The sequence below is a fragment of the Balaenoptera ricei genome, chromosome 15 (genome assembly GCF_028023285.1).
Source record: "Balaenoptera ricei isolate mBalRic1 chromosome 15, mBalRic1.hap2, whole genome shotgun sequence".
Classification (NCBI taxonomy): Eukaryota; Metazoa; Chordata; class Mammalia; order Artiodactyla; family Balaenopteridae; genus Balaenoptera; species Balaenoptera ricei.
In genome coordinates this window covers 46937321-46962723 of record NC_082653.1, presented here as the reverse complement: position 1 = coordinate 46962723, position 25403 = coordinate 46937321, and the positions used below count along the sequence as shown (strand labels likewise).

General features: G+C 42.9%; 1 protein-coding gene across 3 annotated transcripts in view; it reads left to right on the top strand.

Moving 5' to 3' along the window:
• KIZ (kizuna centrosomal protein) overlaps positions 1-25403 on the top strand; it is a 113661-nt gene that overhangs the window by 50375 nt on the left and 37883 nt on the right. For 2 of the 3 annotated variants that reach the window (XM_059898639.1, XM_059898636.1), the window contains exon 7: positions 19435-19548. The exons of the other annotated variant lie outside the window; for it this stretch is intronic. In XM_059898639.1, coding sequence (XP_059754622.1) covers positions 19435-19548 — 114 coding nt within the window. The remainder of the gene's footprint in view (positions 1-19434; positions 19549-25403) is intronic. 3 annotated transcript variants of the gene reach the window in all.

The window sequence follows — 25403 nt, the reverse complement described above, 5'->3', positions numbered from 1 at the left end:
GAAGTTGTGAAGTGTCAGGGCTCTGACTTCATTTTTCTTCAGTGCTGCATTGGCTACTCTGAGTCTTTTGCCCTTCCCTATAAATGTTAGAATCTATTTGTCAGTGTTGCCCCCCAAAAAATAACTTGCTGGAACTTTGACTGAAATTGTATTGAATCCATAGATCAAGTTGGGAAGCACTGACATCTTAACAGTGTTGAGTATTCCTATGCATGAAATTGGACTATCTCTCCATTTATTTAGATGTTGATTTCTTTCATCAGTTCTGCAGTTTTCTTCTTGCAGTTGTTGTACATATATTGTTAGACTTATTCTTAAGTACTTCTTTTTTTGGTGCTAATGTAAATGGTATTGTGTTTTTAATTTTAAATCCCAATTATTCATTGCTGCTGTATAGGAAAGGAATTGACTTTTGTATATTAACCTTATATCCTGCAACATTGCTATAATCATTGATTAGTTCCAGGGTTTTGGAGTTTTTTGGTTGATTCTTTGGCATTTTCCACATAGACAAGCATGTCATCTTTGATTAAAGACAGTTTTATTTCTCCTTTAATCTATGTCTTGTATTTCCTTTTTCTGTCTTATTATATTAGTTAGGACTTCTAGTACAGTGTTGAGTAGTAGTGGTGAGAAGGGACATTCTTGCCGTGTTCTTGATCTTATAGGGAAAGAATCTTGTTCTTCCCCATTAAGCATAATGTTAGCTGTAGGTTTTTTTGTAGATGTTCTTTATCAAGTTGAGGAAGTTGCCCTCTATTCCAGGTCTGAGAGTTTTTATCATGAATGAATGTTGACTTTTTCTTATGCTTTTTCTATACCTAATGATATGATCATCTGATTTTTCTTCTTTAGCCTGTTGTGATGGATTTCATTCATTAATTTTCAAATGTTGAATCAGCCTTCCATGCCTGGGATAAAATTCATTTGGTCATGGTGTATAATTTTTTTATACATTGATGGAGTCAGCTTGCTAATATTTTGTTAAGGATTTTTGCATCTGTGTTCATGAGAGATACTGATCTGTAGTTTTCCTTTCTTCTGATGTCTTTGTTTTGGGTATAAAGGTAATGCTAGCTTTATAAAATGAGTTAGGAAGTATTCCCTCTGCTTCTATCCTCTGAAAGAGATTGTAGAGAATTGGTATAATTTCTTCTTTAAATATTCAGTAGAATTCACCAGTGAACCCAACTGGACCTGGTGCTTTGTTTTGGAAGATTATTATTGATTCAGTTTCCTTAACATACATGGTTCTACTCATATTACCTACATCTGTTTGTGTGAGATTCGGTAGATTGTATCCTTCAAGAAATTGGTCCATTTCATCTAAGTTAAGAAATTTGTGAGCATGGAGTTCTTATTACTCCTTTATTATCCTTTTAATGTCCATGGGATCAATAATGATAGTCTCTTATTTCTAATATCTGTGTCTTCTTTTTTTCTTGGTTAGCCTGGTGTTATAGACTGAATTTGTTTGTGTCCCCAAAATTTATATGTTGAAGCCCCAGTGCCCAAGTGACTATATTTATAGATAAGATCTGTGAAGAGGCGATACAAAGTTAAATGAAGTCATAAGGGTGAGGCCCTAATCCTGTAGAGGTGGTGCCCTTGTAAGAAGAGGAAGAGACACCAGAGCTCTTCCTTCTGTGCTATGTGAGGACACAGAAGGGGGCCAATCTGCAAGTCTCACCAGGGACCAAATCAGTCAGCACCTTGACCTTGCACTTCCCTGCCTCCAGAATTATGAAAAATAAATTCCTGTTGTTTAACACAGTTTGTGGTATTTTGTTATGGCAGCCTGAGCAGACAAATACACCTGACTAGAGGTTTATCCATTTTGGTTTGTTGTTTTGTTTCTTTTTTAAATAACCAGTTTTTTGCTTTGTTGATTTTCTTTTTTGTTCTCTTGTTTTCAATTTCATTGGTTTCTGCTCTAAATTTTATTATTTCTCCTGCTTACTTTGGATTTAACCTGCTCTTTTTTCTCGTTTCCTAGGGTAGAAGCTTTGATTATTTATTTTAGATCTTTCTTCTTTTCTAAAACATGCATTTAATGTTATAAATTTCCCTGTAAGTACTGTTTTCACTGCATCTCATAAATTTTGATAAGTTGTATTTTCATTTTCATTCAATTCAAAATATTTTAAAATTTCTCTTAAGACTTCTTCTTTGACCAATGTGTTATCTAGAAGTGTGTTGTTTAATCTCCAAACATTTTTAGAATTCCTGTTATCTTTCTGTTATAGATCTTATTGTGATCTGAGAGCATACTTTCTGTGACTTTTGTTCTTTTAACTTTGTTGAGGTGTGTTTTATGGCCCAGAATGTGGTTTATCTTGGCAAATGTTCCATGTGAGCTTGAGAATAATGTGTATTTTGCTGTTGTTGGATGAAGTATCCTATATATGTCAGTTAGATCAAGTTGATTAATGGTGCTCTCCAGTTCAGCTGTATCCTTGCTGACTGTTTACCTGCTAGATATATCAGTTACTGGTATAGGTGAGTTGAAGTATTCAACTGTAAGAGTGGATTTATGTATTTCTTCTTGCAGTTCTACCAGTTTTTGCTTATGTATTTTGATGCTCTGTTGTTGCATACATCATACACATTAAGGATTTTTATGATATTCCTAGGTGTGCTGTTTTGGGTGTGTATCCTGCTTGGTGTTCTCTGAACTTCCTGGATCTGTGGTTTGGAAAATTCTCAGCCATTATTTCTTCAGATTTTCCTTCTGCTCCTTTCTCTCTTTTTTCTTCTAGTATTCCCATTACTTCTGTAAGTTTTGTAAGAGATTTCCAAACTGTCTACCAAAGTGGCTGTAGCATTTTGCATTCTTACCAGCAATGAATGGGAGTTCTTGTCGCTCCACATCCTCACCATCATTTGGTGTTATCAGTGTTCTGGATTTGGGCCATTCTTATCGTTGTGCAGTGGTATTTCATTGTTTTATGTACGTATGTATGTATGTATGTATGTATGTATATATGTATGGCTGTGCTATGTGGCTTGTGGGATCTTAGTTCCCCGACCAGGGATCGAACCCATGCCTCCTGCAGTGGAAGCATGGAGTTTTAACCACCGGACCGCCAGGGATTTCCCCTCATTGTTGTTTTAATTTGCATTTCCCTGATGACATAGGGTGTGGAACATCGTTACATATGCTTATTTGCTGTAAGTACATTTTCTTTGGTGAGATCTCTCTTAAGGTCTTTGGCCCAGTTTTAATTGAGCTGTTATTTTTCTCACTGTTGAATTTTAAGAGTTCTTTATATATTTTGGATAACAGTCCTTTATCAAACGTGTCTTTTGCAAATATTTTCTCCCAGTATGTGGGTTGTCTTCTCATTCTCTTGGCGTTATCTTTTGTAGAGTATGAGTTTTTCCTTTTAATCAAGTCCAGCTTATCAATTAATTCTTTCATGGATCCATGCCTTTGGTGTTGTATCTAAAAAGTCATCGCCATATCCAGAGTCATTTAGGTTTTCTCTTATGTTATCTTTTAGGAGTTTTATAGTTTTGTGTTTTACGTTTAGAACTGTGAACCATTTTGAGTAAATTTTTGTGAAGGGTATAATGTCTGTGTTTGGATTCTTTTTTTTTTTTTTTTTTTTTTGGCATGTGCATGTCCGCTTGTTCCAGCATGTTGATGAAAAGTTAACTTTTGGGGGGCTGGTTATCTTTCATTTGAAGATATTATTTTTTTAATTGAGATATAATTGACATATAACTTTATATTAGTCTCAGGTGTACAACATAATGATCTGATATTTGTATGCATTGCAAAATGATCATCACAGTAAGGCTAGTAACATCCAACACCACACATAGTTAAAATTTTTTTCTTATTGTGAAAATTTTAAGGATTTACTCTCTTAACAACCTTCAAATATATACTACAGTATTATTAACTATAGTCACCATGCTCTATGTTACATCCCCAGAACTTATTTTATAGCTGGAAGTTTGTACACTTTACTTCCTTCACCCATTTGGCCTCCTCCCACCCTTTGCCCACCTCTGGCAACCACCAAACCACCAATCTGTTTTCTGTATCTATTAATTGAGTTTTTTTTAGATTCTACATATAAGTGAGGTCATACAGCATTTGTCTTTCCCTGATTTATTTCACTTAGCATAATGCCCTCAAAGTTCATCCATGTTTTCACAAATTGCAGGATTTCCGTCTTTTTTATGGTTGAATAATATTCCATTGTAAATATGTAGAACAATTTCTTTATCCACTCATCCATCACTGGACACTTAGGTTGCTTCCGTATCTTGACTATTGTAAATGATGCTTCAGTGAACCTGGGGGTGTGTATATCTCTTCAAGTTAGTGTTTTCATTTCCTTCAGATAAATACCTAGAACTGGAATTGCTGGATCATATGGTAGTTCTATTTTTAATTTTTTGAGGAACCTCCATACTGTTTTCCATAGTGGCTGCAGCAATTTACATTCCCACCAACAGTGCACAAGGGTTCCCTTCTCTCTACATCCTTGCCAACACTTGTTATTTCTTTTCTTTTTGATGATAGCAATTCTAACATGTGTAAGATGATATCTCATTGTGTTTTTGATTGCATTTCCCTGATGATCAGTGATGTTGAGAACCTTTTCATGTACTTGTTGGCTATCTGTATATCTTCTTTGGAAAGATGTCTATTCAAATCCTCTGCCCATTTTTAATCAGATTGTTTGGGTTTTTTGCTATTAAGTTGTATGAGTTCTTTATATATTTTGGATATTGACCCCTTATCAGACAAATGATATGCAAATATTTTCTCCCATTCAGTAGGTTGCCTTTGTATTTTGTTGCTGGCTTCCTTTGCTGTGTAGAATTTTTTTAGTTTGATATCATCCCACTTGTCTATTTTTGCTTTTGTTGGCCTGTGCTTTTGGTGTCATATCCAAGATATCTTTGCTAAGACCAGTGTCAGGTAGCTTTTCCCCTGTGTTTTCTTCTAGGAGTTCTATAGCTTCAGGTCTTACATTTAAGTCTTTAATCCATTTTGAGTTGATTTTTGTATGGTGTAATATAAGGGTCCAGCTTTGTTCTTTTGCATGTAGCTATCCAGTTTTCCAACACCATTTGTGGAAGAGATTGTCTTTTCCCCATAGTGTATGTTCCCCATCATGACACTCTTGTCGAAGATCAGTTGGCTGTATGTGCATGGCTTTATTCTGTTCCATTTGTCTATGTCTGTATTTATGCCAGTACCATGCTGTTTTGATTACTGTAGCTTTGTAATATGTTTTAAAACAAAGTGAGCCCTCCTGTTTTCTTTTTTCTCAATATTATTTTGGCTATTCAGAGCCCTTTGTGGTTCCAAATGAATTTTAGGATTGTTTGCTATTTTCCTGTAAAAAATGCCACTGGGAGGTTGAGGGATTGCATTGAATCTGTAGATCATGTTGGGTAGTATATACATTTTAACAGTATTAAGTCTTCAAACCCAGAACACAAGTTGTCTTTCCATTTATTTGTGTTTTCTTCAATTTCTTTCAACAGTGTTTTGTAGTTTTCAATGTACAACTTGCCTTCTTGGTTAAGTTTATTTTTAAGTATTTTGTTCTTTTTTTTAAACAATGTAACAGGAGTAACAATTTTTTAAAAAATATTTATTTATTTGGCTGCGTCGGGTCTTAGTTGTGACATGCGGGATCTTTAGTTGCGGCATGCGGGATCTCGTTCCCTGACCAGGGATCGAACCCGGGCCCCCTGCATTGGGAGCACGGAGTCTTAACTGCTGGACCACCAGGGAAGTCCCTATTTTGTTCTTTTATGCTATTGTAAATGGGATTATTTTCTTAATTTCCCCTTTAGATTGTTCATTGTATAGAAATGCAACTAATCTTTTGTGTGTTGACTTTGTATCCTGCAACTCTACTGAATCATCATAGTATAAATGCGTTTTAAAGCCATGGGCCCTGAGAGGACCATTAGGAAGTAAGCATACATAGGAAAGCAGCCCAAGGCCTGACTCCACATTCAAGGTCAGGAAGATCAGAAGGAACCAGAAAAGGAGTCTGGGAGGAGTCTTCAGCGAAGAGTGAGGAGAACTGAGGGCCAGGCTTGTGCTATAGATGCCAAGTGGAGTGTTTTAAGTGGGGTTTAGAGATATTAAATAACCTTCCTAGGGCACACAGCTGGCTGGAGGTGCAGGTGGCGTCCAGCCTGGCAGGCAGATGCCAGAATTCATGCTCCTAATTTCTGTGCTCTGCCATGCAAATCACAACCATGACGGTGGTGGTGTTCCCTTCAGTAGCACCAACTCTGTGCCAGACACTGTTGTGAGAGCTTTATTTATAATAACCCATTTATTCCTATTGTCATCGTCATCTTATAGAGGCGGAAACTGAGAAACAGAGAGGTTGTTCAGAGTCACAAGGTGGCTCAGTGTGCTTTGAACTCAGCCGTCTGGGTCCAGAGTCTGCATTCTTAACTGTCTGTCAGTTATTCTCTCCACTGCCTACGTAACTGGAGTGTCATCAAGGATAATATTTCATAAGGTTGAATAAGGAAGTTCAAGAAACAAATAGATTTTTTAATTAGAAAAAGAAAAGAAAACCAAGCAGCAGCAGTTTGACCTTTGGCTCTTTGCATATTGATTTTTGTGCCTTCCAGCCTCAAATAAGCTGATGAAGTGCTATGTACCTTTCTTCCAGCTTGAACAAAGTACTTGCAGAGTTGCTTTGTTCTTTCTCCCCCTGGAGCGTGCCTGAAAGCTAAATGTAATACTGCCTTTTAAGCTAAGTCAGATGAAAGCCTTGGTTTCTCAAGGTCCTAAAAATGCTATCACAGATTGAATCTCATCCAGTGATTTTAATTTAACCCCTCTCAGAAGTTAAATATAGGAAGGAAATTCTTGCATCTGAGAAAGACTTGCTGCTGGAAATCATGTTGCCTGGAGTAATAGGTTACAACCAAATTCTTTAGAATTTACCCAGAGTTCACTTTTAGAGGAGCTGGAAGCACATTGATAAATGCAGCGTTCCTTCTGATGTGATGGCACCTTCAGATATCTGTTCGCGGTTGTTTTTTTTTTCTTCACTGTCGCTTGTTTTTCCTGGACATGACCTCTGCCCCTCAATACAGGTGCTCCCCTGAGCTTTTTCTTGCCACCCCACATATTCTGGCTTTTGTTCTCAAAGTAAGGCTGTGCATTACACTTCTGGAAAAAATAACCCGGTGCCGGGGTGGGGGTGGGGTGGGCAGTGCATCCCCTTCACATTCTGCCTGGCACTTCATTCTCCAGTCTTGCGTGTGCCTTTCCTGTTAGCTCATCTGTTTTGATCTGAAAAATCTGAGACTTTTCTTATCTTTGTTTTGGTTTAAATTTTTAAAGTCCATAACCAGGTTTTCAAGAGGGCAGTAATCCTGAGACCTGATTGTCAGCAGAGTAGGCAGTAATTACAGCCATTATCACCCGGTGTGTATACAGATGTTAAAAGAACTCTCCATTGGCCAGCCGCAGCCTGGTGTCCCACCTTTGCCAGCCGTCTCATCACAGGCTGCTGGCCTCAGTCAGAAGAGGTGACCGGGAGCGAAGGCAGTGTGGGGAATGCTGAGAAGCACTTGCAAAGGTTACAAAAGAGCTGCTTTCACCAGCGAGACAGGTCTGCTGATGAAAATTTCCTCATTTTTTGTTTGATTACTTATTCCAGTTCTTAAATGCTTATATGTATATTCAGGTTTTCATGTATTTTGAGTCAGTTGTGAAAATCTATAGTGTACTAGAAAGAGATCCATTTTCTAAGTTTTCAAATTTGTGGGCATATTTTATACTTTAGAATTTCTACTGTGTCAATAATTATGTCCCCTTTTTTCTTTGCTCTTTTTTGGAATGACTTTTATATATATAAAATATATGAGTTTCAGGAAGAAACCTAAAGAGGATTTATATTTGCTCCTGGCAGCGTCTCGGGCAGAAGCAGTCCTGGGTCACTTTCATCCAGGTCTGAGGATTGAGATGGGTTGAAACCAGGCTTTGGTCCCTCTGAGGGCTAGACTTTATCTGTTTCACCCTTATCTGTAGGAAGTAGCCCTAAGAGTTTCCAATTCCAAGTGTGGATGATTTATTAGGGTTCCCCTTCCTTGGTGGACCTGGACTTGAGTTTTTACTCTCTTGCTCTCTGAGGTCATCCAAAGCTCCACTCAGCTTGTCACACTGTTAGCTACCTTTTCAGAAATTGGCACATGCCCTTCAAAGAAAAGATGCCCCAAATGTTAGGCTCATCTCTCTGAATTTCCTTTTTCTCTAGATTTTGATACTGTAGTTCTTTCCTACTTTATCTCTCTAATGTTATCAGAGACATATTTTTATATATATTTTTGGTCTTAGTGCAAGGATTAGCCTGCATTACCAACAAGAAGCTGAAGTCCTTATCTTAGGTACTTTTTAAGATAAGTGTTATTATTGAAGGATAGCATGCATGCAGAAAACTGAACAAATCTTGAATATGCTGCTCGACTAATTATGACAGGTGAATACGCGGTCACCCCGCCCAGGCAAGAAACAGCATCAGCACCTAAGCCTCCCCCTCCCTTCCCCACCGTGTCCCCTGCTCCCGTCTCCCTCACGGTTACTTCTGCTTGGCCGCGGCTTCCTTTCTGAAGACCTAGGAAACCATATCTCAGTTGGCCGCTTTCACTTTTAATTATGAAATGCATAGTTTTGGCCACGTCATTTCTAATTTGGTTTGCGCTTTACCTTTTAAATCTGTTCCTGGGACGGCTTTCTCCCCTTGCATGTCATCTTTCTTCCCTTGTGACGAGCCCTCTCGAGTCTGTTAACAATTTGTCCCTTTAGATTGTACACAATACTTTCTTGTTTTCCTGTGTGTGATTTCTAGAAAGCCTTCCAAACTGATGACCATGTGCTGATACGTGGAATATGCTATTTCAGGATGTGGTTGTGTTTTATACACATTTATGAACAATTACCCAGAATATGAACCTGTTGCCTTATTTTATTTCTCATATCAGGCTAGCCCTGCCCCTGATTTCCTTTCTTTAACTAGAAACGATCACAAGAAACAAATCAGGAATTGTTTGGTTTGGAATGCTCTCTTGATCTCTCCTTGCTCTAGACATATTGTGAAATTGCAGGAACAGTGACAGAGCCATGACCTATTGTGACTGTGATCTTGGATCTCCTTTTGGCCGGTATCACCATTGACTAATCGAACTTGACTTCTCAGTTCTCATTTATCACCTTCATCAGATTCACTTTTTCGGCACAAGCACCGGGTACAGTGGCTGGCATATGTTGGCATCTGATAATTAATTAGTTCGTGGTGATCTGATGTGATGGTTCCAGAAGTCAGGACTCAGGGATGTCCATGAGGTGAGACAGGAATGGCCAACCTTTTTTTTAAGTTAGAAATGAACTTGGCTTCTGTCCCTCCCACTTTTGACTCTTGGCAGTTTGCTAGATTTAATTTCTAGCATCAAAGAATCAGAATCCTGACAAAATGGGCATTTTGTTTTAGTTGGCCCTTTTCACTGAGAAATGGTGGGTATCGTGCCATGTAAGCATAGCTTGTGCTTCGCATCAGCACGTGAGGTCCCCAGTGAGGTCCCAGAACTCAGAGTTCACCCAGGAAATAATCATCCAAATGGGTGTGGTAAGTTTTCCTAAAAAATGGGCTACCTTCCAGAATGAGGTTATCAGAGCTGAAAATGTATCATAAAGGAAAACCCTAGTCTGAGCAGCTGTGGGGGTCTCTCTGAAGCCAGGATGTGTGAGCAGCGGGGACGAGGTCTGCCTGCAGCGGGAAGGGAAGGCCAGAGGCAGAACTGGGTAGTTGTGTGTTCAGCGCCGCTCTGGGGAGAGAAGTGCTGAGTCCAGGGCTGGACAGCTCTGAAGATGTCTGGGGTGGGACAGTGGTGTTTTCCACACTCCACCTTGACCCACCTGAAATCTTTAATATCTCTTTAGGGATAGGCTTGGGTTGTTCTGTAAACTTAATATGCTAATATTTGTAACAGTGCTAAGAATCTCTGTCATCTTGGAGTGGGGAGGGGGGCAGCTGCCTGTTTCATGGCCCCAGAGCTCCCTCTCCTGTTGCTCTCCCAGCATGTCGACAGGGTCACCTCTTACTGTCTTCCATCGCTTGGCTCTTTCCCCTCCTCACTCCAAGTGGAAAGATGCTTTTTGCTGCCCTGCTAGTCCCCGTTCAGCTCCGTTCAGAGCTCACTTCCAGAGTTTGTCCTCGGGGCAGACGGCTCCGCAACCCCTGCCGTGCCCTCTCCTCACCCTGAAGTGGACCTGGGGACCCCCTTCCAGGTGGGCTGCCCAACTTGGAGGTTCGCGTGCTTGGGCCCAGCAGCGGGGCCTCTGCCTCCACGGCTCTGACTTCACAGTGTGCCCACGCCCTGCACAGTCCCTGGGGCCAGGGCAGCACCCACTGGCTCTACCCAGGCCCACACTTCACTGTGAGCCCCGCCCAAGGTGGGTGGATGACGATGGGGAGGGGTCCCCAGAGCAAAACTGGCATCTGTTTCCGGTCGTTGGGTGGCAAATGTCAACACTTCCCTCCTCTCTGTTTTGTTGCCGATTTATTCCTCCTCTTCGGTTCCTCATGGCTCAGCTTCCCTGTTCGTAATCACCTTAACTGATATTTCCCACCTTTGAAGAGCAGTCTTTGAGCCATTGATGATAGGCTGCTGGAAAAACCAAATTCATTTTAAGGTGGGATTTGAGAAGGCACATTGGAGCTTGAGACCTGAGTGGGAGGCTTCCCTTCAGGGGAGCTTTGCGGGGAAGGGTGTGCAGGTAGGCCAAGCAGATAAGACAACTGAAAACCCAAAGGGAAGCAAAAAGTGAGCCCTTGATATGTTTTCTTGTACTTTTACAGTTGATCTCACCATTTTCAGTCCCTGCTGGCCGACTTACCTTAACCTCCAGGAGAGCCGTGAGGAGTCCTGAGCCCCTGTCTTCTACAGCTTCCAACTAATTCTCATTTTTTTCTCACTGCTCTCCCTCGTCAGGGTAGTTTGTTTTAATTTGCTTGTCATTTTGATGGACTGAATGTGTGTCTAAATCTGCTGCTTAAAGCAATGCTAGACTGCTTTTCTCCGTGGCAGTGATGCTCAGACATATTCCACTGGCGTTACCCTGCAGTGAGTAAAGTGGTCTTTCCCAAGTTTGTAGAAAATGAATCTTTGTAATTTTGAGAACTTTCTCAAAATCATTTTCCTAAAACTTTGGTACCTGCTATAGCTTGCCTACTAGGAGATAACAAAATGAGTGAGAGTGCCCAATGAATAAGGACGAAAAATATGGAAGCAGCTGATTTTGTTAGCTTTGACAGATTGGCTTTTTATCATGTATATATGTTTGATTTTTATATTGTATATATATATTCATCGTCCGCTTGTAAAAGTTTTTCAGATTTGTGTGATGAAACGAAGTACATTAGTACACTCTGGTGTTTTGCAGAAAGTTCTGTGAACTCCAGGTGTTCTGCCACCTTAAGCACTGAAAAGCACTACTTTCCAGGGCCATCGAATCCCTAAACAAACTTTTTATGGTATTGAATCATGGCACTGATGGTCCTTACTGATCAGCTGAAATACAGATTACAAGGACATGTGCTGTCCATGGTTGTTTGGAACATTATTACATCTGTAATCATGAGCACACTTGGAATTGGTTTCTACCGTTTTGAAAAGTGCACTTACCTGAAATTAGGGATGTGCTTGTCTGACATCCCCTGAACCCCAACACTGACTAGAGAAGCCTTTTCACCTGGTTCCCAGCATCTACCCAGGAGGGCCAGTTAACTTGGATTGTTTCCCTGCTTGCATCCTGCCTGCCTCTCCTCCACAGTTAATCCATTTGTTCATTCACAATGACGATTTGGTATCGTCCACTTTCTTGTTTCTTGTTTCTTCTTTTTGTCTTTGGCATCGTTTTAGCAGCTTCTTGGGTGAGTGAGCATTTGAATAATAAAGTGATTCAGCTTCCTCATGGTAATACAGTATTGCCTCTCTGAAGGGCCTGGCAGCAGGTGGGCACAGTCTTTTCCTTCAGTCCTGTGTTTGATTTCTACTGACTCCTACAGCAGAGGGCAAGCATTAATAGCCAAGTGTTCAGTCTCTTTCCTGCAGGTCCCTCCCTGGGTGCTGCTACTGCCGTTTCAGTGGGATCATTGAGGTAGACCCAGAACACTGAGTCAGTGACTGCCCTGGACCCCACTCCCATTTCATCAGACTTAATTGGCCTTGAAGGAGCCTCATATGTCCCTTCTAGGTGGGAAGCGATGTAAACACTAACTTATTTCAGGGTCTGAATGTTGCCTGAGCCCCAGCGACCCATCCACCACCCATCATGCCTTCTGGTCTCCCTCCGGTGGTGAAGCCACGCTGGCCCAGCCTGAGCTTCCTGGTCTCTTCTCCTACAGACGCACCCCTGCACAGACGCACCCCTGCACACACACACACACACACACACACACACAGGCGCACGTACACGTGTGGAGACAGACGTGTACTAGCACAGCGAAAGTCTGATGTTTGCTTTTAGGGTCCTCCATCAGTCATTAAGCCCCAGCAAAGATGGTTCTACCCTGACAGTAAAAGATACCCCTTTACCAAAAGCACCCTCTCGCGTTTAATTATAGAACCAATGATGATGTCTAACAAAAAAAATTGTTTTTACTATGTTCATAGTAGTTTTTAAACTTTTCCAAAATACACGGCCTGATTGTATTAAATTTTTGAAAGGCATCAGGTTGTCTGATAAGTCATTTACCCTGCATGTTCACTTTGGCAGCAGAGATTTAAAGCTAGGTCACTTTAGGTAATCAGCTCCATAAATCTGTTGTATGCACCTCAGATTGGAGAGCACAGCCCGCACCCTAATGACGACACCCCTCTGGTGACATGTCAGGGATTTAACAGAAACCCAAGGAGCAAATGTTTCTGGCCTTCATCCTCCCAGCAGGGTGGATTTTTATCAACCTGGGTGTTACGTTTGGGACCCACAGAGATTCTTGGCTACTAAGAACTTGTTCTGGGTTCAGGCGGGTTCTCTCTTCTGAAGGCTGGAGGGGAGCATCTGTTAGAAATGGGGCCTTCCAGCGCCTCATTAAGGAACTTAAAATCAGGTGGTCAGGGAGAGGGAGTAGTTCTGAGAATTGAAATGGGGCAGAATAAGGAGATCTGTTTGGAGGCCAGCGAGGGGGAAAAGGCAGGGGTTTTGCTTGTGCAGCCTCTGCTGCTTTAAATAAAGAGCACGCTCGCAGGCCCGGGTGCCCTGCACGGCAGGCCCGCGATCCCAGCTGTCAGCGCCCTCACACGGCCTCCAGGTGACGAGAAGGAGCCCTTGTTTCCCGGGTGAAGAGAGGAGTCTTGTTCGTGACCCCTGGCCCGCGGCCACCGCAGACCCCCGCCCCCGCCGCTGGCCTTTGTGCTGCCGCCCCCTCCTCCCCTCCCTCCTCCCCTCCCTCCTGGCTTTGTGCTCCCTTCAAGTGGCCCCCCGGAAGGGACCACCCAGGGGGTTGCACAATGGGGGCCGAGGTAGCCACCAAAACATAGGTTTCCTAAGACAGCCCATGAAAAGAAAAATACTGTTTAACTATGTACATGTTTGTCCTTTCTACAACCGTTTTGTGTGGCCAACAAAACCCCACGTCCAGACCCTGCCTCGGCCGCACCTACAGCTGTTCCGGCCGCCGGGCGTCAGGCTTGGGATCCTTGCTCACAGTTCCTGTTCCCAGGGTGCTAATTCTTCATGCCGGTTACGTTGACGCGTTTGGATTGATGGTCAGGAAATTTGATATCAAAGCAAACAAATTACGCTGGCCTGATGAAACTGTTTATCAGTCGTCCTCAGAGTTGGTGGCTTGGCGTGGCTCCTGGGTGAAATGTGTCTGTAAGACTACCCAACAAAAGCTGGCAGCCCAGAATTCAGTTCTCAATAGCCATTTACACCTCGGTAAAAGGATTAGCGCTGGCCGATTGTTACCCTGTTTAAATCTTAATTTGCATCTTTATGGAGGTAGGGCTTCTACGGGCCTCTCTGCTTCTCGGTTGTGTTTGTGTACCTGTGGGTGGGGTGTCACTGGAGGTTTTCTCTTATTGGCAAAGGTGCTAAATTGCTTCAGGAGGACCAGTAAGCTACACAAATTGAATTAGCGGCTCAGGTTTTGACTGACAGTCGGCTTTGGTTCATTAGTTATATTTTGCAGCAGTTGTGGGCTTTGAGCATTAGGTACGTGAATGCATTCTGTTACTTCTGTTTAAGAACCTCATGGATCTTTGGAGGATTTTTAAATGTTCATTGTAATCAACAAATTTCCGTGGGAATTAAATGCAGAAAACCAGGCCTGGGATCTGATAAAATGATAGTTTTAAAATCATCTTTTCTATCCAGACCATGTGTTCTTAGTGAAAAGATCAAAGCCACTTATGTTTCAAAAGGAAGGTAGGACTGAAGCCGTGAGTTTCCAGGCAGGGTTTCGGCGAGCTCCGGAATCGGATGCAGACAGTCCGTCCGGGTTGTCCCCTTCCCACCCTCACGTGTGGGTTATTCCTCGGTGACAGGCTCACCATCCACGGCCACCTCTGCGAGTGATGCCTGTTTGTTGTTGCTTGTTCTGAAATACAGTTTCCTCCCTAAAACTTCGTTCTGGATGTAAACAACTCCTTTCTGATTCTTCAATTTCGTTAAAAAGACAGTAAACGTAATTCATAAAACTTTTAACAAGTAACACTATAATATGTAAATTAGGTAAGCAAACTCATCCCTACCTGGAGTCGGGGACCACACCATGCTGACTGCTGTCTCCTGGAGAAAGGAAGCCCAAAAGTCAAGCTCGCATCACTGCAGCTGAAGCGCATCTGTGCTGAGTCCCCCAAAGATAACACCCACGGGCATGTGTGAAAGTCATCTGCTATAGTTAAGGAAAAGTTTATTTTCTGTTTGCTAAGAAGTCATTCTCAGCTTGTGATACTGAAAGAAAAAGCATAACACCTTTTCTCCCTTACTTTAAACAAAAAATTCTACCTTAATTTGAGGGCTCACATTAGCCTGACATGGAATTGCTTTCTTGTAAATTGAGGGCTCACATTAGCCTGACATGGAATTGCTTTCTTGTAAATTATGTCCTAAATTCTGTGTGACTGAAGAATGAAGCTTTCTTAGAAAGTAATTACTTTATGGGCTTCCCTCGTGGCGCAGTGGTTAAGAATCCGCCTGCCAATGAGGGGGGACACGGGTTCGAGCCCTGGTCCGGGAAGATCCCACATGCCGCGGAGCAAGTAAGCCCATGCGCCACAACTACTGAGCTTGCACTCTAGAGCCCGCGAGCCACAACTACTGAGCCCGAGTGCCACAACTACTGAAGCCTGTGCGCGCTAGAGCCCGTGCTCCACAACAAGAGAAGCCACCGCAATGAGAAGCCCGCGCACCGCAACGAAGAGTAGCCCCCGCTCCCCGCAACTGGAGAAAGCCCGCGTGCAGCAACAAAGACCCAACGCAGCCAAAAATTAATTAATTAATTATTTTTAAAAAGTAATTACTTTAAATTTAGCCAAAAACTAATTTTATTTATTGTATGCTTAACTATTATTGGATAAAATAAAATATTTTAAAGTGCCGTTTGTGTTTCTAGCGATTGCTTGTCGTCCAGCAGGTTTGTCCACTTGCCAGACTTCACAGGAAACAACCGGATGGTAGGGCCCAGTGCCTTGGTGCCAGGCCACATATTCTCCGGGGGAGACTGGACATGGGCTGTCAGGCCATTGCCCTTCCAGCTGAAGTATTTTGGTAGGAATGCAAATAGAAGACATGAAACAAATTGGGGTCTTGAATTCTAAAATAGTATTTTCATAACACATAGTCTTTTAATCTTTAGCTCAGTACACTGTGAATTATTTAAGAGTTATTTTAAGCAAAGGATTGATGGATATTTTGCAAACTAAAGTCTATCCCATGGGGAGATAACTGTTAGAAATCTCAACACAGACCAACTCATCAAGGTTCAGAGTTAATCTGGCGTCGGCCGTAGCTCCATGGGGACAGTGCTTGCGGCCGTCTAATTGATCACTGTCTTGTTGATCACTCGTTGCCAAGCCCTGGAAGCCCCAGACTGGTGTGACACCAACGTGTAAAAACAGGCTGTGACAACAGGCGTGTCATGAATTCCCTAATCTGGGTTTAAGTCTTGGCCTGTCATTCAACACACAGTGTCTTTAAGTGTGTCTTCAGCATCCTGTGAAATCACAAGTCCAATTGCTGTTCTCAACAGGCTTCTGATCATGTTGAGAAGACTTGGCAGATGGCATAACTGGAGAGCAGTACAAAGTAGGATGCGGTCTGCGTTGTGCTAGAGGAATTCAGGGATGAGAAAGATCCCTGTGAAGGAGGCAGTCGGAGAAGCTCCCAGACAAACGTGGGGGGAGCTGGTCTAAGCAGGCCTGACGTTTGGACCAATCAGACTAGGAAAGAACGAAGGCGTTTGGCGTGTGATGGAGCACTGGCCCCACCGTGGTGGTATCAGGGGTTCGGGGGGTGGGCGCGGATGCTGGCATCAGGGAGCATTGTCTGTAGGGGGTTTATAACAGTAATCAAACTGCGGATCGGCTTTCTCTTCTCATCTTTCCTGAGAATGGCAGAGATAAAATGCTCATCCCTGGAGGCTCCCCCCACCCCTCCTTAGCACAGCAGCATTAACCAGTGTCTGCCGAGTTCCCTGCTGTACTTGGGTTTGGGAGGAGGTACGGAAGCCACAGCCCTTGCTCGGGGTTTACCACCTGGTCGGGAAGTGTGTCTAGCGGCATTGTAAGCTGGAGACCCCAAGCCCGCAGAGAGCCCCTGTTTGTCAAGCACAGTATTTAACTTTCTTTTGAATAGTTGCCCCATTTTAAAATTTGGGAGATGGCATATAAAAATAAAACTAGTAATTGTGAATTTCCAGCTTCTCAAAAACTGGAAAGATGTAGCCTCACTGAGACACACATTCCTCAGTGGGAGCCTAGGGTGACTGGCCCTTTGAGGTTGGCATGTGCCCCAGCTTTTAGCATCCTCAGCCCACCAGCCATGGGTGCTTGGGTCCTCTCCCACTGCGCTCACACCTGCGTGCTCCTCCCCGGCCACCCAGAGCACAGGGTCAGTCCCCTGGCCAGTCTGTCCCTCACCAACCCCATCCAGGCACAGCTGCTAGGAAACCAGCCATGGCTCCAAAATCCACAAGGTTTATCTCTGTTGCCTCGCCAGAGTTTTATACCGAATTTTATTTCCCTTTACTATCCCATCACCACCAACTGCAGTCCCCACCTGGCCAGACTCATCTCCTTGCTGGTCCCCACACCTCTCTCACCCTGGCATTTCCCATCGCCTTTGCCTTGTGGCTCCTTGGCTTCAGCTATCATCTCCCCTCCATCTGCATCCTGCCTGGCAGAAGGTCTTCCTCCCACTTCCTGATTGTCTTCCCCTTGTGCACTCCTTTACTGCTCTGAAATCGGCGTATCTTCCTCTTCTTGAGGGCAGGTCTTGATCTCCGGTGGCCTCAGCCTGCAGCGGCTTGAACAGGGTTTTGGTTCCCAGCCAGAGATTGAGGTCGGGTCACAGCAGTGAGAGTGCTGAATCCTAGTCACTAGACCAGTGGTCATTGACAAGGCCCTGGCCCTTCAGCTTTGCAGAAAAGAATTCCCACAAAGACAGAAGGTAGTGAAACAAGTAAAGTGTTTATTAGGAGAAAAAGGGTACAGTACGTGTGGACTCTCAGAGAGAGTCGTGCCCTTGTGGTAGGTTGAATCACTTATATGGGGCATTTCTTCCGGGTTTCTTTTGGCCAGTCATTTTGATTTGCCTGATTCTGAGTCCATATTTGGTATATCTCAGGGTCCTGCCATGTGGACGTGCATCTCTCAGCCAAGATGGATGCCAGCGAAGAGGCCTATGGGTAGGTTGGCATCACTCTCCTTTTGACCTCCAAGGAGCTTTCTAGTCGGGCAGGTCTCTTTGACTTCGAGAATGAGAAATATGTGGTCTTTTATCTGGGCAGGGCCCAGCCTCTTCTCTCGATTGTCCTGCTATTTTCATCTTGGAGTATTGGTCCACAGGGAACGAACTCCAGCTGTTTACCCTGCGGGGGTGGGGCCCATCTGTCTCCTGCCTCAGTCTCATTCTGTGAATTGGTTGGCGACAAGATAAAGCCTTCCAGAGAGAATCAGGACCCAGATTTTGCCTTAGGAAAAGCAGGTATCCATAGGTGCTGTAAGTCCCACTGGCCAGGAGTCCAGGAGGTGTGGGGCAGCAGAGCTCAGGAGTGAAGGACCCAACAGGGTCTGGCCCATAGGGACGAAGACTCCAGGCTTAGCATTTAGACAGGAGCTCGGGACTTGGCAAGGAGCTGGAGTGCCGACAGGGTGGTCCGGAGTCGAGAACAGGGCTTGAATCTGGGGGCCCATTTCTATCTCCTGCCCAGGGTAGAAACCTGCTCCAGAGTGGGGGTGGGCCCGTACCTCCAGTGTACAGGCAGAGCAGGTCTTTTTCATCCTTGCATCATCGGGCACATGGCCATTGAATAGATCTAGTAACTTAATCAACCTTTGCACTAATTACAAATTAGTAGTACTTTGCTAATGAACATTGGTTTATAAGTTGCTTCATTTTCCTTTTGGGGTATGTATTGAATCTTCCCAACTACACGCGCGATCAGTTCCTTTAAAGGAGAAATACTGTTTTGTCTTTGATATCTTCTCCCATAGCTTTTTAGAATCATGCAAACATTTTTTTTTTCAAGGAAGTTACTAACCAATCTCTTTGGAGGCTGTTGTGACCCTATGACAGACCTAACCTAAAACAGTGGCCAGATTGTTAACACTCCACCAGTCCCCCCGTAGACTGCAAATAGATGATGAGGGCTAAATCCCTCTTTCCACTCCTTCCTGTTCTTACTAAGAATAAAGAAACTGTTGCAGTGGGATCTGAATGGAGAAATAATAGTCATTTTTCTACATTCAGAAATAGAGGACATAACCTGTACTTCAGTCAGCAGTTTTCAATTTCTTAGCAGTGACAATTTAAGTAAATTTCATGTGAGTTGAGGAGCTCTAACTTTGTTATGATTGACAATGTAAAATTAGCCTTTTCTGCTGTTAAGATTATCTGGCATTCCTATCAGTCAGGTGGCATGTGGAATGAGATTGCACAGCTGTGGATTTGAACATCATTAAAGTCTTCAAAGGGTTAAAAGCTACTTCCTCTGATGGATTTAATACTGCCACATACACACAAACAAGTTTTTCAAACCACCCCGTTTTACATCTTTGTCGAGAGACAGTCTAGTTGCTGCGTTTTTATGTCTAGATTATATTACAGATGTATTTCAATAAACCATGAGGAACCACCATAGATTCTAGAAGCTGGCCGTCTGTGCTTAAATAAACATCTCCTGCAGCACCTGTTTTATTTTATAGGCTCTGTAATCACAGTGACATTCTGAGAAAAGACCTTGACGCCTGTGAAGCAGCTGTCCTTCACCAGATCCCCAGACTCTCCCCTGGGGATGGCAGCGACGAAAAGCAAGTCAGGTATGACTGTCGTCAAGTTGCTGCTGTGGTGGGTCAGCCCTTGTTCCCAGATAAGGGTCTCGAAACGCTGGTCCACATGATCAGCACTGTGCCGGGCACTTGTAGCATCAATTTAACTGTGGCTTCACCATCTACTTCTTTGTGAATGTATCTGTTTTTCATTGTTAATTGGATATATCTACTCAACCCCTGCCCATAGCAACATTTTTAGGCTTACTTGGGGGGAGGGAAGATGGGTAGGCTTTGTCTGGCATGTTAGCATACCTTGGTGAACGCCCAGGTTATCCAGCAAAGCCGCCATCTAGAGGGATGTCCTTAGCAGGTCCAAACCCCAGATAGGTTCCTAAATTTCCAAGGTCATGCTAGTGATACAGACCACTAAGTATGTTCCTGCACCAACAGCATCGACAAGCCATGGGAGCTTGTTAGAAATGCAGGTTCTCGGGTTCCACCCCAGATCCACTGAATCAGGAGTCTGGAGGTGGGGCCCAGCCATGCAGGCTTGAATGAGTGTTTAACTCTGCTTCCTCAAGTTCTAGAGCAGCACTCGGAGGACGTGCCTTAAATGGCTAGAAAGCTGGGGTGAGCGAGTGGGGGTTAATCATTTGCAGGGTGGTTGGCGCATACGAACCATGATTCTTGTACGTCCTTCCTAAATCAGATAGAAATCGATCCTTCCACCCACCTTCTCGGCACTCTAGGTGTCTTCTCATGCATGGCCTCAGAAGCTTCGTGGCATCTGGGCTTCTTAATTGAATTCGCAGAATTACAGGTGTGTAGTGTGTGTAATTGTTTGTCCAGTGCTGGCCCCTGGTAGGTGCTTGATTCATGGTACGTGAATGTTACCAGTGTCCTAACCCTGATTTTTATTCTGGGGACTGACTGCGTTTCCTCTTTATGAAGTAGGTCCCCACCGTTTTGCAGCAGAGAACAAATGACAGCTCAGGTGTGGTCAGCCATCTGAAAGGGCCTTGACTGGCCAGGAGAGCCAGAGGGGCTTCGGGTCTGGTTGTCTAACATCCGGCCTCGTCTTCTCTCCCTTCCACGTGCCACACAGGCACTTTTATGTAACGATATAAACAGGAAGGATAACGGGATTTTCGGAGTAGAATTCAGCATAAATCCAGTGTGTATTGGGTCCCATCAGGGCATGAGGAGAAGTCAGGGTAATGGCCTCTAAAAGGACCTTGTCACAAGAAAACTTGGCTAATCTCAGGGCTCCATTCCACAGACCACAAGGTGAGGTTCACAAGTCCTGAGTGTGTTTACATTCCCTTCTGCATCATGCTGTGATCTCCAGACTACAGAGAATGCTAGACATGACCTTCCTGGGTCAGTAGCTTTTCAACTTAACGGCAGTAAAGGGCAGTGCACGAAAATCCTCTTCCATGTTTTTTATCATGTGATGTGAGAAAAGGCAGTCTTAAAATACCCTTTACAGGGGCGTGGAAGAAGCTGGCTGGGGAGAGTCTGTGGTCATTTGGTGACTGTGTGCTGTAAGGCTCTTCAGCTGGACCCCGGCTTCTTTCTCACTGCCTTGTGTGTCTGTTGATATACTATTTGGCATAAACCACTGTTGTGGTATGTCGCATAAAAAGCATATATGCATTTATAATTCTCTTTGCAGACTGAGTTGTTAGACTAAATGATTCATCGTGTGACTCTCTTAACCTGGGCTGCCAAACTGTGACTGTGGGTGATAAGATATGATATCTCCATCAACTACACCAATGTTTGTTATAGTTTCTCAACATGCATAAATAGAGCATTGGTTTCCATTATGAGAAGCTGCATTTTTACATGACTGTTGATCTACAGTTATGTATAAATCAGCCTTCCAGAAGAAATGATCCTTCTTTATGACCAACACAAATTTTAAAATTAATATCTGGAGACTTTGGAACTGTTTCTTTGCCACAGTCATTTTTTAAAGCCAGATAAAGAAGTCAGGAATGGTTCCATTATAATGTCACTGTTGTGTTCTGTTACAATTAGAATTACCCCGTGTCGTGACTCAGGATGCTGTTCAGTGCACACTGATTGTCACTGGTTCCCTCTCTAGCCTCGGAAAAAGGCCCAGGTGTCTACCTGACCTTTGAGAGACAAGCAGTCAGGTCTTAGCTGCCAGTCCTTTCTCACAGGCTTTATTTCTTTATTTTTTTTATGCTCCTCATATTTTATTTTATTATTTTTTTAATTGGTGTATAGTTGTTTTACAGTGTTGTATTAGTTTCTACCGCACAGCAAAGTGAAGTAGCATTCCCTGTGCCATACAGCAGGCCCTCATTAGCTATCCATTCCATACACATTAGTATATATATGTTAATCCCAACCTCCCAATTCATCCCACCTCCCCTTCCCCCCTTGGTGTCCATACATTTGTTCTCTGCGTCTGTGTTTCTATTTCTGCCTTGCACACTGGTTCATCTGTACCATTTTTCTAGATTCCACATATATGCGTTAATATGTGATATTTGTTTTTCTCCTTCTGACTTACTGTACTCTGTATGACAGTCTCTGGGTCCATCCACATCTCTACAAATGACCCCATTTCATTCCTTTTTATGGCCGAATAATGTTCCATTGTATATATGTACCACATCTTCTTTATCCATCAAAATGGATTGAAGACCTAAATGTAAGATGGGACACTATAAAACTCTTAGAGGAAAACATAGGGAGAACACTCTTTGACATAAATCACAGCAAGATCTTTTTTGACCCACCTTCTAGACTAATGGAAATAAAAACAAAAATAAACAAATGGGACCTAATGAAACTTCAAACCTTTTGCACAGCAAAGGAAACCGTAAACAAGATGAAAGACAACCCTCAGAATGGTGGGAGGAGATATTTGCAAATGAATCAACGGACAAAGGATTAATCTCCAAAATATACAAACAGCTCATGCAGCTCAATATCAAAAAAACAAACAACCCAGTCAGAAAATGGGCAGAAGACCTAAACAGACATTTCTCCAAAGAAGACATACAGATGGCCAAGAGGCATATGAAAAGACGCTCAACATCTTTATTAATTATTAGAGAAATGCAAATCAAAACTACAATGAGGGGGCTTTCCTGGTGGCGCAGTGGTTGAGAATCTGCCTGCCAATGCAGGGGACACGGGTTTGAGCCCTGGTCTGGGAAGATCCCACATGCCGCGGAGCGACTAGGCCCGTGTGCCACAGTTACTGAGCCTGCGCGTCTGGAGCCTGTGCTCTGCAACAAGAGAGGCCACGGTAGTGAGAGGCCCGCGCACCGCGATGAAGAGTGGCCCCCACTTGCCGCAACTAGAGAAAGCCCTCGCACAGAAACGAAGACCCAACACAGCCATAAATAAATAAATAAGTAAAAAAAAAAAAACAAAAAAACTACAATGAGGTATCACCTCACACTGGTCAGAATAGCCATCATCAAAAAATCTACAAATAATAAATGCTATAGAGGGTGTGGAGAAAAGGGAACCCTCTTGTACTGTTGGTGGGAATGTAAATTGATACAGCCACTGTGGAGAACAGTATGGAGGTTCCTTAAAAAACTAAAAATAGAACTACCATATGCCCCAGCAATCCCACTCCTGGGCATATTCCCAGAGAAAACCATAATTCAAAAAGACACATGCACCCCAGTGTTCATTGCGGCACTATTTACAATAGTCTCACAGGCTTTAATCCCGGCGTCACACTCCCCCTGCCCTCTGTGCTTTCCCACCTCCTGTGCCCCTTAGCACCCAGGAGCTGTTAGGTATTCCCCTAAGTGAGGTATTCCCTTCTGCCTTGTGATATCCCTTGGACTGAAACAGTCATCTGGTCATTCCAGAAACACAGACTTGGAGAGAATGATACTTTTGTTCCTTAATTGTTAATGACATTGATGTCACAGAATTCTAAGCCGGGCGGAATGGGAAGGCTCTAACAGCTCATGGACTCCTGCAGGCCTGTGAATAGAGCCACGTTTGGTGTGGTTGTGGCCCTGCTTGAGCCCCTGACCAAACCTCGGCAGGCGACATCTGTCTCTGCTTTAATCCCATCTGGAAAATGGGACACCTGCCCCATAGCATACTCTGAAAGATAGTGTGAAGATTTCTGAATTCTCTATCACAAAATGAAGCATCTTAAAAGAGAACAAAACCATTCCTGTCATCATTATTATTAATTTTAATTTTTGTTATATCAAGGATTAAATGTTGAAAGTCCTTCATATGAAAGGTTTACTATTATTAGGTGGAGGACCAAGTCATTATTTTAGACAATTATGAGTTTTTAAAATATGATTCATGTCACTTGGGGCAGTTGATTTTAAAAATTTGTTCATTATTGCCTTCTGGAGAATATATTTTAACACAAAAGTGATTACTTAATCACTTTATCTTATATGAAAACCATAATGAGACCACCCATGAGCTTAGGAGTCACCCAATTGTACTCTCAAGCTAATGCTGAACAATTGTCAGCTTTATAGTGTTTGGAGTATAGTATGTAGAAATCTCTTTATTTTATTCTGCTTATGTTCAGAATAAAATTCAAGGTACTTATTACTTTGTCTGCATTTAAAACTTTTGTCAAATTACCAATCTGTTGTAAATCATTTGTAGTTAGGAAATGCTGGTACATTTGCTTAAATTGCAGTTTTCTCATTGGAAACCATTCCAAGTATATGAAGTTAATTATAGACTATTTAGAGTCTATTGCTTTACATATCTTTAATTAGAGGAGTATATAATTTAGCTGACATCACACTTTGTTTCTTCTGTGTGACATTGATACTGTAAAGTTTCCAAAGTGAAGTGGACAAAAGAGGAAAAAACTCCTTTAAGTCCTTTGTACCACTGTGTAGATGTTCTGATTCTGTATGTTTGTGTAGAACCAGGGGCGGGACTCCACACAAGGCCAGCCATGGCCCAAGCCGTACTTGTTGCCAAGTGTTGGTTTAGCTGTTCAGAAGTCAGAGGTTCTAGTGCTCGACCTCCTCCAGAAGCTTATTTGCTTTTTGACCCCATAGGTTTCCTCCTTTTGTGAAGCAGGTATAACAGTTATAGGAAACCTTAGCTACTTCCTTCACTCCAGGACTCAAAGGATGGTTACAGTTGGCAGAGGTGTTAGCAACCCGAGTCTTGCCTTGGCTTTACTTCTGCAGAAATCATGTGTATCAGTCACCAGAGAGACTGGTCTCTGATAATTCAATCCATCCCAACTAACTTAACTAGTTTAACTCATCCTCATTAAACTTGTTCTCAAATTTAATTCAACCTAACTAAACATTCTTTCAGGCTAAAAACACAATTGATTTACTCATTATGAGAAATATACCTGCTGACTGGACTAGGATTTGCCGATGGCCTGTGAGTGCATTTTCCTAGGAGGGAAATAAATCTATTGCAAACCCAAGTACAGATGCAGAGGTTGCTTCATTCACATAGAACAGAACAGAGGAACTGGGGGCTTGATGATGTCGGTGGGATCTCGACATCACCAGGAGAGGCAAGTTGCTGAAGGGGCTTTCTACCAAACCAGGCTGGAATCTTGGAATCATTTGGGGAAGTGTTTAAATAAGTTCCAGGATTCCAGTGATGCACCCCCACTTTATTCAAGTCTTGGGAAAAATTAGGGTTAGGTCAGGCAAAGGTTATAACAATTAAGATTTATTTTAAAAGGTTCTGGATTGTACCTAGACTAACTTTTTTCACATTTTATTATGAAAATTTCCAAACATACAGAAAAGTAAAAAGAACTGTACACCCACATACCCACCACCCAGATTCTACCATTGACATTTTATTACACTCCCAAATCTGTCTCTCTCCATTACCCATCCATCCATCCATCCATCCATCAGTTCCAATCTGTTATTTGT